Source organism: Podarcis gaigeae, assembly GCF_964106915.1.
Source record: "Podarcis gaigeae genome assembly, chromosome: 14".
In the NCBI taxonomy this organism is placed as follows: Eukaryota; Metazoa; Chordata; class Lepidosauria; order Squamata; family Lacertidae; genus Podarcis; species Podarcis gaigeae.
The window spans coordinates 30,617,145-30,629,955 of record NC_139690.1 but is presented as its reverse complement, the minus strand read 5'-3'; the positions used below and the strand labels follow the sequence as shown (position 1 = coordinate 30,629,955).

The following is a 12,811-nucleotide window of genomic DNA, read 5'->3' as shown; positions in this document are numbered from 1 at the left end:
GCGGGGCCGGACGCGCGGATCGACGGACCGAGCGGCAGCGGCTGCGAGGGAGCGAGCGAGCGAGGCAGGCGGGGATGTTGCTGCCGCTGCTGTCGCTGGAGAGGTTGCTGAGCACGCGGGAGCTGCCCGGCGGGAGCCGGCGGTGAGGCGGGCGCCCTGCCTGAGCCAGCAGCATGTCCCGAAAGAAGAGCCCCAAGACCAAGGGCGGCGGCGCCGGCACCGCCTCGGCGCCCTCCTCCGCCCTGCCCGGCCAGGGCTCCCGGGGCGCGGCGCCGACGGCAGCCCCCAAGGGCGCTGCTGGAGCCGGAGCCGGAGCCGGAGCCGGAGCCCGGAGCGCCCCAGCCGCCGCCGCCGCCGCCGGCGGCTCCTCCACTGCCAACGGGGCGGCGCTGCCCAGCCGACCCTCGCTGAGCTCCAGCGGCGAGTTCTACGACGTCGCCTTCAAGGTGAGCTCCGCAGCTCGGCGCCGTCGGGGAGGGGGAACCAGACCTGGGGCGGCGGGTGGAGAGAGCGAGCGAGGCGCCCGTGGGTGCGTAAAGGCGCTTACAGACTTGAGCCAAGAGGGCTCCCAGAGCCGTGGAGGGTAGCGGCGTCTTTTTTTTTGGGGGGGGGGTTGAGGACATCAGAAAACCAGGCTGTATCTCGCCGCTCATTCAAATTAGATTTATTTTGGCGCGGTGGGGGGGGGGAATTCTGAGAAAGTAAAAACTTACACACACCTGTTGCCAATGACTCGTTTGGCAATTAAGCCCCTTTCCCTATGCACCTTTTGCCTTGGGGTGTGGGGTGCCTTGTGGCGCTGCAAAGCTGGCCTCCTCCTGCAGAAGAGGGGTTCAAACCAAGCTTGTTTTGGGTCTCAGATAAGCCCCAGGAGAAAAGTCCGGCTGGTTGGAGGGGGAGGTGTTTAGTCACCCATCAGCTGCATATTTATGGGACTCCTATGGAGAACACCTGTTGCTTTGCCTCCGGGATGTGGGTGTTTGCTGGTAGACTGCCTCTCTATTTGGAGGTTCCTGGTAGGGAAGATGGCAGCTGTTAGACATTTCCCAGGATTTCATCTGATTCTCTGTCTCTCTCCCCCCCCCCCCCCCAAAGCTGCTTAAGGCTGCAGCCCTAGTCCCACTTGCCTGGAGTAAACCCCAATGAATTCAGTAGGATAGGCATGGTTAGGATTGTGCATGGTCGTCATAATGTCTTGTGACAAAGAAGAGAAGAAGAGTTTGGATTTGATATCCCGCTTTATCACTACCCGAAGGAGTCTCAAAGTGGCTAACATTCTCCTTTCCCTTCCTCCCCCACAACAAACACTCTGTGAGGTGAGTGGGGCTGAGAGACTTCAGAGAAGTGTGATTAGCCCAAGGTCACCCAGCAGCTGCATGTGGAGGAGCGGAGACGCGAACCCGGTTCACCAGCTTAGGAGTCCACCGCTCTTAACTACTACACCACACTGCCTCTCCATCACCCTTTTTTGCTTCCCTATCTTCCTGTGATCCTGAGGTCTAGCTGATCCTGAGGAGAGGGCTGCTCTCCAAAGCACAGAGAGGTTATATAGGAGAGGTGCCAGAAAGAAAGACTCTTCCCCTATTGCAGGTGTGCAGGAATGGAAATTGCTCTGCACATGCTCAGAATGACTGTTGTCACTCAATATGTCTCAGGTGTGAGTCCTGGAGTCAGGGTTTCAGGGGCTGAGCCCTAGATCAGGGGAGGGGGGCTGTGCCCTACAGAAGTTTCTGGACTCCCGCTCCCTGGAGAGAATTGGGGGAAATGTTGTGGGCATGGCAGTACTCAGCTGTGAGGGGTGTTCTCTGCCAATCAGCCCTTCTCTTTCCTTTCCTTTTTCAGTTTAGAAAATTGTTAAAAATAGTGAAAGTGAAGGGGTGTGTGCTGAGTGTTCCTTCTTAGCCCTTTTCACAGCAGGCCTGCCTATACTGCTGAGATGCAGTTGAGATACTCAGTCAGGCATGATTGACAGAAAAGTTCTGGGTTGCAGCACACCTTTGACTCCCTGTTTTCTGAAATATTTGAAGGGCACTGGCGGGGCACTCAGGTATCCCATTTACTGCACGTTTGCATGCCAGAATACAGAGCACATAAAACACAATAAAATACATTTACAATTAAATGTAGAGTTAAAAACAATTTAAAATATTAGAAAGCAAACAAATATTTAAAAACATGCCTGTTTGGCACATTTACTACATGCTTGACAGCTGTTTGCATGTTTACTATACGTTTCACAAATGTAGTAAATGTGCAAACATGTAGCAAATGTGCAAAACAGGCATGCAGATGTAGTAAATGTGCCGGCATCCGCATGGTTTGCCTGTTGCACATTTACTACACGTTTGCACATACGTAAATGTCTGTGTAAGGTTGCACAAAATATGGAATTAGCCTTTGAAATGAATACCACCATACTTTTTCTGCAATGTGTAATAGCCCACCTGCTAGCAAAAGTGATTGCCAAGTTAAATCATGGAGCGAGTGAGGATGGTGATCGGTTTCCTAGGACTGCAGTTTAGAGAGTCTTCTTGTGCCTGTGAGAAGGATTTCATAACTTACTTTCTGTGCCTTAGAGAAGGGTCTTGGAACCAGAGTTGAGTTGGAAGGGACCCTGGGGGTCATCTAGTCCAACCACTGTAGCTCAGACCTGGGAGTAGGTCCCAGGTTCAGTCCCGGCATGTCCAGGTAGTGTGAGGAATCACTGCTTTCTGAAGCCCTGGAGAGATGTTGCCAGTCTGTGCAGAAAATACTGAGCCAGATTGACCAATGGTTGGACTTGGTATAAAACTGCTTCTTATGTAACAGAAACTACAGAGTTCAGAAAATTAGGATCAGACAAATTAATGGAGGATAAGGGTATCAATGGCTACTAGCCACAATGGCTAGGCTCTCCCTCCAGTGTTGGAGACCACATGCTTCTGAAAGCCAGTTGCTGGAAACACGATTGAGGAGAAGGCTGTTGTGCTTGGGTCCTGCTTGCAGGTTTCCCACTGGCTGGCCACTGTGAGAACAGGATGCTGGAACAGATAGGCTCCTTTGGCCTGACCCAGCAGGACTCAGTTTTTACATTTCTTAAATAACATGAGAGTATCCCACAAGCTAATCCTATACAGATTTACCTGGGAGTAGGGCTCATTGAGTTCTCATTGTATTTGGGGAAAGCACCTTGGCTCGGTGGTACAGCATCTGCTTCGCATGCAGAAGGTCCAGGGTTCAATCCCTGGCATCTCCAGGTAGGACTGGGAATGTCCATTCCTGAAACCCTGGAGAGCCTCTGCCAGTCAGTAGACAGTACCGAGCTAGACAGACCAGTTGTCTGACTCAGTATAAGCATCCTACATCCTTACAAAGTTCTAGGTAGCCAGAGACGGTCCTGGCTGTGCAGTGGCGTAGTGTGGGTTGTCAGCACCCGGGGCAAGGCAAGTAATTTGTACCCCCTAACCCGTGGATTTGCGCCCCTTAACACTAACCCCCAGATGTTGCGGCCGGTGCGGCCGGCCCCCCCTGCACCCCCCCACGCTACGCCACTGTGGCTGTGAACCCTGGAAGATCTGCTTCCTACCTTGCTGGATTTCCTTCACCAGGTCTGGGACTGACTCCAGCTACAAAAGCTGCTGAACAGACTCTTATTGGTGTTGGTGTTGTGTTATTATTGATATTAATTTTTGCATCTTTAATTTTAAATCTTAATTATGATTTATGTGGGCGTTGCTTCTATTTGCTTGTGTGCTTTTTGATGTTATATTGTTTACTTTATTATGTAAACTAATTATGTTTCTAATTATGTATTTTTTTCCTAATTATGTATTTTTTTTCATGTCGTAAGCTGCCTTGGGCATGATTTTAACATATGTAAAGGTGGCATACCAATAAAATTATGTATGTATGTAGAAGCCCCTGCTTGAAATAATGCCTTGAGTTCAGGATGTGGGCTGCTGTGCAATTCTGCTCTAAACTAGCCTTTCCAGAACTGGCACCCTTCAACAGTGGTACTATAACTCTCCACAATGTCCCTGCTGGCTGAGACTGATGGGAGGTAGAGCACCAAACAACTGAGGTGCCAAGTTGGGGGTGGCTGCTATAAATGTTGTCTGACAGGTCACTGAAATAACTGGGGCCAGAGCAATGAATTCTATCAAAGTCCGTCAGGTCATGATTCTGATTCCAGCCCAGAGCCGCTGTGTGCCCGGCAGAAAACTCGCAGCCTGTCTGGCACGTAGATAGGTTTAAACTGCCAGGAGAGAGAGTTGATTATGAGGCACTGATAGATGAGTTCTCTCTATAAGGAGCTGGAATTGTGTTAAGAGGGCCAGCACTAACTAGGCAAGCCAGAGGCTGAGGGTCGGGGGGCAGATATCAATGCAGTAATAGTCGTAGTATAGAATGTGGTTTGAGGATTGTATTGGACCCCTGGATTTGAGGTTCCCCAACCTTGCCCCAGTGTTATCCATTCACAATCTGAGTCTGGTGCACTAGAAGCAGAGCCGTAGCTAGGTGATCTTGCGCCCTTGGTAGAACCATCCAGATTGCACCCCCTAGCCACAGACAAATTAGCTCTTCTTTCTGCCTCTCCTCCAACCCCCCTTCAATTCACCCTCTATTTAAAACCATTTCTTATGAGGCAATAATCAATATTTATATTTATGGACATTTTTTTCGCCGGTTTTGCGTCCCCAGTCACCTGTGCCCCTGGTGGGGGCCCACCTCACCACCCCCTAGCTATGGCCATGGCTAGAAGCAGAGAGCCCAGAAGATAGAGCTCTGTGGCTCCAGGTCACTAGTAGTAAAAGGGGCTTATCCAGCTCTAATCCCCACGGCCCATGCCTGTTCTTTTCTCTTTAGGTGATGCTGGTTGGCGACTCCGGGGTTGGCAAGACCTGCCTGCTGGTGCGGTTCAAGGATGGTGCTTTCCTGGCTGGCAGCTTCATCTCTACAGTGGGCATTGATTTCAGGGTAAGGTGATCTTTGGGTGACTTTGTTCCTTTGCTTCAGCTGCACAGGCCTGACATTTTGGGGGTCGTAGAGTCAAGAATCCGCACGAACAGGGAGCCTAAGCCACCTGGATCTTCATTTTTCTGCTCCAGCCTTAAAGGAACTGTGTCTCATGCAATGGCTTTCATTTTATTTCAGCGCCACTGGGGGACAGGAGGCTGTCTTGGTGGCTGGCACCCTGTAGACCCAATCTGTCTATCCCTTGCCTTTTACCAAGAGCCACCAGCCCTCGGTGATTACATGAGATGGTCACGGACCAATGTCAGGGAGCTCTCCTGCCACTTTGTTGGTGGTTTGGCCATGTTGATAGTCACTGTGGTGCTGTAACAATGGACACCTGCCTAGTTTGCAAAAGAAACTCTTTCCTTTCAAAGCTGGTGGCCTGAAGGGTTGTGTGTTTGGAGTACCTCTGAGGGCACTCAGTTGTTGCCAGATCAGAGAGTGTGTTGTTCTTTTGCTCTGTAAATGACCTCCCATTTTCCTGGATTTTACAATTGGGGGAAGCAAACGTTCTCATTATACATTTTGCAATGAGTTTGTGAATGTCGGTACTGCAGGTAGGGCTGAATCTTGGAGCGGAAGTCCAGGGCCACGTAACCAAGAGGGAACTCAAAGGATCACTCATGGAGCAGCAAACAAGATCCATCATCAGCACCTTGAGCCATTGATGGCCTGCCAAGGCCCACTGGGACTGATGCTGGTTGCTGCAAAATCTTCTGTTTAATCTTTCTTACTTTTCTAGTTTGGGGCAAGCCTGCCATAAACATGGTTATGAATGCTCATTTATTGTTTTTTACTTTAAAAATGCATTATTAGTAAATGCATTCTCTGGGCAGCTAGCAATAAATAAGTCTTTATTTAGTGCTATTTGTTGTTCTCCTTACCGTTCTTTCCTCCATCACTTATTGCCAGGGAAGCGAGACCTGTTTTATTCCTGTAGTCCTGAAGGTGCTATGGCTTAAGTGGATTTTTGAAACTGCTCCTGTTCAGAGTATTTCCTTCTTATCGGAACTGGCTTTTTTACTGCAGTGTCAGGGGTGTGGAAGCTGTTGTAAAGCATGGAATGGTGGTGTCGGTTGCGAAGATGAGAGGAAAGTGAATCGTGGGCTTTACAGCTGAAGTAATAATACTTGTGGCTTGTAATACCTTAAAAGCCCTGGGACTGAAAGTACCTGCCGGCAATGCTAGTTAGTGCATGTTCTCGGTTGCAAATGTCATAACTGAAGTTGTGATGTGGTTAGAAGATGCTGAAACCCTTCTCTCTTGGAAGAAAACCGTTTGTTCAAACATGGGTTTGCTTCAAGCAGGTCCATCTGGGTGGATGACTCTGAACTGAACATTTGATTTTTTAAAACAAAAACACCCCCCCTCTTATTCTATCTATAGTGATGAGACTATCTATTATGTGGGCGTTCTGAGGTGGTGTAGTGTAGTATCATAAAATAAATAACAAAAAATATACAAATACAGTTTGTGTATCAGTACCGCTTTACATACCGTTCTCAACCATCTCAGACCCATGAGGCCTTAGTGATGGTGTCCCCCCCCCCCCACATCCCTGTATATAAATACTGTATGGAATGGAACTGGCTGATTAAGTCTGCCTGTTGTGATTCTTTGCCGGGCCTCCCTTTAAGTCGTCCACATAGGTATATAAGAAGAGCTGGCTGGATCAGGCCCGTCTAGTCCAGCATCCTGTCCTCACAGTGGCCAAACTGATGCCCCAAAGGGAGGCCTATAAGCCAGACCAGAGCACAAGAGCTCTCTCTCCTCCTGTGGTTTCCAGCACTCATTCGTCTCTCAGGACGAAGGATTTTTTGACTCTTAACTTGCAGCAGCTCTCCAGGTTTTCAATTGGGGGTGGGGGTTGGATATTTGCAACCTGACCTAAAGATGCCAGGAATTGAACCTGGCACCTTCTACATGAAAAGCAAGTGCTTTTACCACGTTTTAGACTTTTCTTTTTTAATTTTTTAACTGCGCTCTTTCCTATTGCCTTTTGTGTTTTTAAGTGGTTTGTGTTTTAGCTAGAGAAGCAACATGCACATTTTATAAATAGCTAAGTGGCTGGAACACACACAGTGTGCATGGCCCTACCTACCATCAATGGTGTGACCTTGTCAGTTTCTTACAAACTGCATCACGGAGCGTTCTGGAGTCGCGGAGCTACAGAACATGAGTTTTTTCCCTTTTAGTAGCGTCTGCTTTTTATTCTTGCTCTCTTTCCCGTCCCCCCCTGTAGTATCTCTTCAGATCTCTCATTCCTCTTTAAGAGGATTTTGGTGTGATGAGAGTCTCTTTCAAGTTGCAAGGAAGCTGGCCAGCCAGCACCAGATTTTCTCTCTCTCCCTGCCCCCCAGCAATGGTTGCAACCCTGTCGGGACGGTTCCCCGTGGAAGGCTTTGCTATGAAATCTCCCCTGCGGTGATTAGGACCTGCAAATGCAGCTAGATCTGGAAATATGTGTGGAGCGTATTGGTTTCATTTATGAATCACCCTCCGTGGGGCAGCCCAAAACGATTTACAATCTAATAAAAGCATAAAACAGCTTACCTGTGTGAGACCACCTTCCCACATATATGCCTGCTCAACTGCTTCGATCTGCAGACCTGGCACTGTTTCAATTGCCATATAGCACTCACTTTGCATTTGTAAGGAATCTTTTAGCACTGCAGCACCCACCCTCTGGGACTCCCTGCCACTTGACATCAGACAGGCACCTTCACTGTTCTCAAGCCTACTTAGCAGTGCAGAATGTTGGTGTTCGTTTTAATCTGATTTTGGTTTATTGCTTTTTTTTTAAAAAAAAGATATTTATTGTCATTTTCACAAATTTTACAAAACATAAAAATCACAAAAGACACACACACACAAAAAAATTAAAAAAATGTATACAAAAAAGCAAAAAACCACATGTATAACTTCATTCCCTTATGTTCATGAAACTTACTTTCCCGACCTCCTCATACCTCTCCTTACTGCATTCCATTCTCTAATTAATTCTCTTCAACAAATCCTTCCCTTAGTTTCTATTAAATTTTTAAGCTTTCTTTTCATATATACAGTACATAATAATTACAGCTAGCAACCCCTTAATTTCAGAATCAACATTGTCTTAACATTCGGCAATTTTAAAGTATTTCTTAAGATAGTCTTTAAATTTCTTCCAATCTTCTTCCGCCGTCTCTTATTGCTGATTTTATCTTTTGAATGCCTTAAAGAGTTGTTTTCAGGGATAATTTTATTGTTTTGTTCTCTTCGTAAACTGCTGTGAGTTTTTACAATCAAAGGATGCATATATTTTATGAGATAAAATAAATACATTTATTTATTTATTTATTTATAACTGTTAAATATATTAAAACAACTGGAAAACAATATATATATATATATTTACATGTCAATTATATGTACCAGCAAGGCTATATGTGCTGGCTTCCTCCTGTGCTATTCTAAAAAAGAATTCCCAGTGAAATGACAGTTTTTTATAGTAGCTGATCCCTTGACAGAGTGGGACTCAGTTGATTTTGCTGAGCTCCTCAAAGCCCTGTTTTCCTTTCACTTGGAGAGGTCTTGCAGCCAGTTTCCTTGTTCCTCACAGGAGATTTTGGCTGATTTGTGGAGGGTGGGACAGTTATGTTCCTCCAGTGATAAATTTCCAGTACCTGAAGTGTATGTGATCTTTGTGATAAATGCCTTTCGTATTTCTAGACTCTATGGGTATGTTAACACAAGCATTGTCCCCAGCTATTTATTTAGTTGTGCACATATAGAGATTTGTCAAAGACTTTGTCAACTTCAAGTGCAGTTTAGGTGGATTTTCTCTCCCCTGTGTATTTGTGCCACATCCTTCGACTCATTTTATGTTAGTAGTTGTATGATTTTGACGTTTTATTTTCTGCGGGCTTGTGGCAGGCGAATAAAATTGGATGGATGACTTGCCAAAGTTCTCAAACCATAAACAAGTCTTGTGGCACCTTAAATCCACTGCAGTACAAACCTTTGTGAAGTACAATCCATTTTTTCAGATGTGTGAAACATCATTCTGAGTTACAGGAATCTCTTTGCATGTTTTTTGGGGAGTAGGTGGGGATTTAAAGCATTAAGATCAGAAGGACATGAAATGCAGAAAAGTGCAGACGCTTGCAATTATGTAATTAACTGTGGCCATTCACAAAACAGGTTTGTAAGTCTTTAAGGTGAAAGAAGAGGCTTTCTTGTTTTTCCTGCAACAAACTTAACACAGTTTTCCCTCTGGATGTCTTTCAACCATGTTTCCTAAAAGCTGGAAAAAGTAAACTGACTGTGATGATAAATTAGAAATAAGAAAAAAACCCACAATGGTATAGCTTCTTCTTCTTTGGCGATCACTCATAGCCAAGTAAGATTGTCTTCCATAAACACTTTTTTAACAATGAGTCTGTAAGTGAGTTTGGAGGCCAATTCTGGATCCACACGTCCTTCCACAGTGGGGACATTGGTTTCTGGGTGGGAGCTGATCCCAGTGTGGATTTGCCAAGCATGCTTTCCTCCTAGTACATTTTTCCCTTGCGTCCTGAGTTTGAGTGTCTTCAAAGCCCATGACACCTTTGGTAAAGGCTGTTCTCCAACTGGAGCACTCGCATGCCAGTGTTTCCCAGTTGTCAGTGTTTATACTACATTTTTTAAGATTTGTCTTGAGACAGTCTATAAACCTCTTTTGTTGACCACCAGCATTACGCTTTCCATTTTTAAGTTCAGAATAGAGTAGTTGCCTTGGAAGACAATCATCAAGCCTCCACACAACATGACCAGTCCAACAAAGTTCCACTCGCTGGATCATCACTTTGTCGTGGTGAGTGGGCTTGCATGTTCCTGTAACCCTTGTGAGCGAAGCCATCGGGAATCTCATACTCCCAGCAGGGTCACCCAAGGAGGTAAGGTCAAAGGGAAGGAGCCAGACAAAGAATGATCCAAGAAGTCCTCAACGGCAGAACAGGCAGATGATAACAAGCAATATGTTACAACGGCTGTGAAGGCAGATGAAGGCTGCAGCAGATAGGAATCTACTGGTTTGTTGTGACTACTTCATGCCATCGGAACAGAGCCCTACTGCGAAGACTGTGTATTGGTCAGCATGCACTGATCTACACACATAAAACAAATTCACGCACAGGTGCCTTCCAAAACCCAAAAGTCCCATGGCGATTGCCAATGGTATAGCAACACCTGGATAGTTCAGTTGGTTAGAGCATGGTGCTGATAATGCCAAGGTTGCAGGTTCAATCCCTGTTTGGTACAGCTGCATATTCCTGCATTGTAGGATGTTGGACTAGTATCAGCAGGGGGCCGGTCCACTGTCCCTCAGACTTTGTGGGGGGCTAGACTATATTTGGGGGGGGGAATGAATTCCTTTGCCCCACAAATAACCCAGAGATGCATTTGAAATAAAATCACACATTCTACTCATGTAAAAACACCAGACAGGCCCCACAAATAACCCAGAGATGCATTTTAAATAAAAGGACAGATTCTACTCATGTAAAAACACACTAGTTCCCGGACAGTCCGCGGGCCGGATTTATAGGTGATTGGGACAGATCCCTAGGACTAGATGATCCCTAGGGTCTCTTCCAACTCTACGATTCTGTGATCTCAATCTCTGTCTTTGAGTCATCTTACTTCCTTGTTAAAGAATGGGATGGGACAGGGATGGAAACCATCAGGCCCTCTGGACCTTTCTATGTGGCCCTCAATAACTCTCCCCAAGCTGAACCCCTCTCTCCAGGCCCAGACCCTTCACTGGTCCTGCAAGCTTGCCCAGAAGGGAGCCTGCAAAATGTTCCCCACCTCTGGTGTAGCAGATATTTAGCTTGGTGGGATTGTTGCTTTTAAGCCCTCGTTTCATTAAAGGCAGTTGCCAGTGTTGTGTACCATGCAATTATCTGGGACAGATTTCTTCGCTGTTGCGGCAAGCCAATCCCAAACAAAAATTTGTCTTCATATTCTATGAATTATTGATTGGGATACCGTTTGGCGGCCTACTTCTGCTGGTGGCAGGCAATAGGATAGCTTGCAATTCTTTCCCCAGCATTTCCAGGATTGTCTGAAGCAGAGGGTGTGGAGCTGATGGCAGCGAGAGATGGGGAAGGGCCCCTGTGTTTGCACCCTGCAATGTGTTGAATGGTGATTTGGGTGCAGGCACTAAACAGTATCCAGAAGCTCTTCCCGAGACCGAAAACCCTGGAGAGCTGCTGCCAGTCAGTGTCGACAGTACTGAGCTATATGGGCCAGCTGTCTGACTTGGTCTCAGGTCATGGCTTTGCTGGGGCTGATGGGAGTGGTAGTCTATGCCTCTGGAGGGCACCATTCTGCTTGTTCTTTCTGCAGAAGCCCAGTGCCTGATGCTCATTTCTGAGATTTGCACATTCGCTTATGAACCAGAGAGTTTCGCTTGTTTATGTCAGACAGCTGCAATTGCCCATTGTTCCCGTCCCAGTATGAGTTGCAGAACAGGTGAGGCTTGCTCCAGTGGCACAAGCGGGACCTTCCGTTTGCCTGTGTTTTGTGCCTTCAATTTGTTTTCCCACCATCGCAAAAGTGGTGCCTCTATCAGGGAAGATTGAGCTTCTCTGGCTCTGCCTAGGCCTTAATTAACGCATCAATAGGCTGACTGACAAGGTTTGAACTGTGTTTGATTCCTTGCATAATGGAAAGTGAAATAAATTAACACTTTCTCCATAAATGGGAGATAGCAGAGTGACAAAAGTATCAGCACCACCCTCATCTTTGACTTTTTGAAGGCTTTGAAGAGGCACCAAGCTGAGATTGTGAATTGATGTTCCCCCTGCCATAAGAATCAAGCTTCCAGATTAACAAAGTACCATTTGGGGAGTGGGGAAGATGGTGGGTTTTTTTTTTGAGGGGGTGCCCTTTTAATCTGGGGATTAGCTCCAAATGACTTACACTGATGTAAGTGAGCTAGTAGAAACTTATTTGGGCTAATTTTCATAGACTTGTGTTGATTTCTGTTGCCTGAAACTTTTCTGTACCATTCACCATGTTATTTTGGGCTTGCCAGTCAAAAGGTTGGCGGTTCAAATCCGCACAACGGGGGGAGCTCCCATTGCTCTGTCCAATCTAGCAGTTCGAAAGCACACCAGTGCAAGTAGATAAATAGGTACCGCTGTGGTGGGAAGGTAAATGGCGTTTCTGTGTGCTCTGGTTTCCGTCATGGTGTCCCATTGCAGCAGAAGCGGTTTAGTCCTATTGCCACATGACTCAGAAAGCTGTCTGTGGACAAACACCGGCTCCCTCGGCCTGAAAGCGAGACGAACGTCACAACTACATAATCAACTACATAATCACCTTTGACTAGACTTAACTCTCCAGGGGTCCTTTACCATTTTTTACCTTTTAGGGTTGTGCAGAGCTCCCATCATCCCTGACCATGGTCCATGCTGTGTGGGATGTGATGGGAATTGTAGTCCATAACATCTGATTGGTGAAGGCTGAGGTGGACATTGTTGGCAATATTGTGCTGTGCTTACCGATGACTATTAGCCATAATGGCTATGCTCTTTCTCAGCAATTGGAGGCAGCAATGCTTCTGAATATCATTTGCTAGAAACCACAGGAGGGGAAGAGTTGCTCTTGTGCCCGGGTCCTGCTCACAGGCTTTCAACTGGGGCTTCTGGCTGGACACTGTGAGAACAGGATGCTGGACTAGATGGGCCACAGGCCTGATCCAGCAGTTGCTTTTTATGCTCTTGCATTGTTATGCATGGAGGATGTAGAGTCCGTTAACAAATCTCAACTAGAGAAGTTATCACATTTT

The 12,811-nt window shown here is 46.6% G+C and overlaps 1 protein-coding gene across 1 annotated transcript in view; it reads left to right on the top strand.

Annotated features, from left to right (window-relative positions):
• RAB26 (RAB26, member RAS oncogene family) overlaps nucleotides 1-12,811 on the top strand; it is a 107,944-nt gene continuing 95,133 nt past the window's right edge. The window contains exons 1-2 of the mRNA XM_083712113.1: nucleotides 1-446; nucleotides 4,846-4,956. Coding sequence (XP_083568239.1) covers nucleotides 174-446; nucleotides 4,846-4,956 — 384 coding nt within the window. The 5' untranslated portion in view covers nucleotides 1-173. The remainder of the gene's footprint in view (nucleotides 447-4,845; nucleotides 4,957-12,811) is intronic.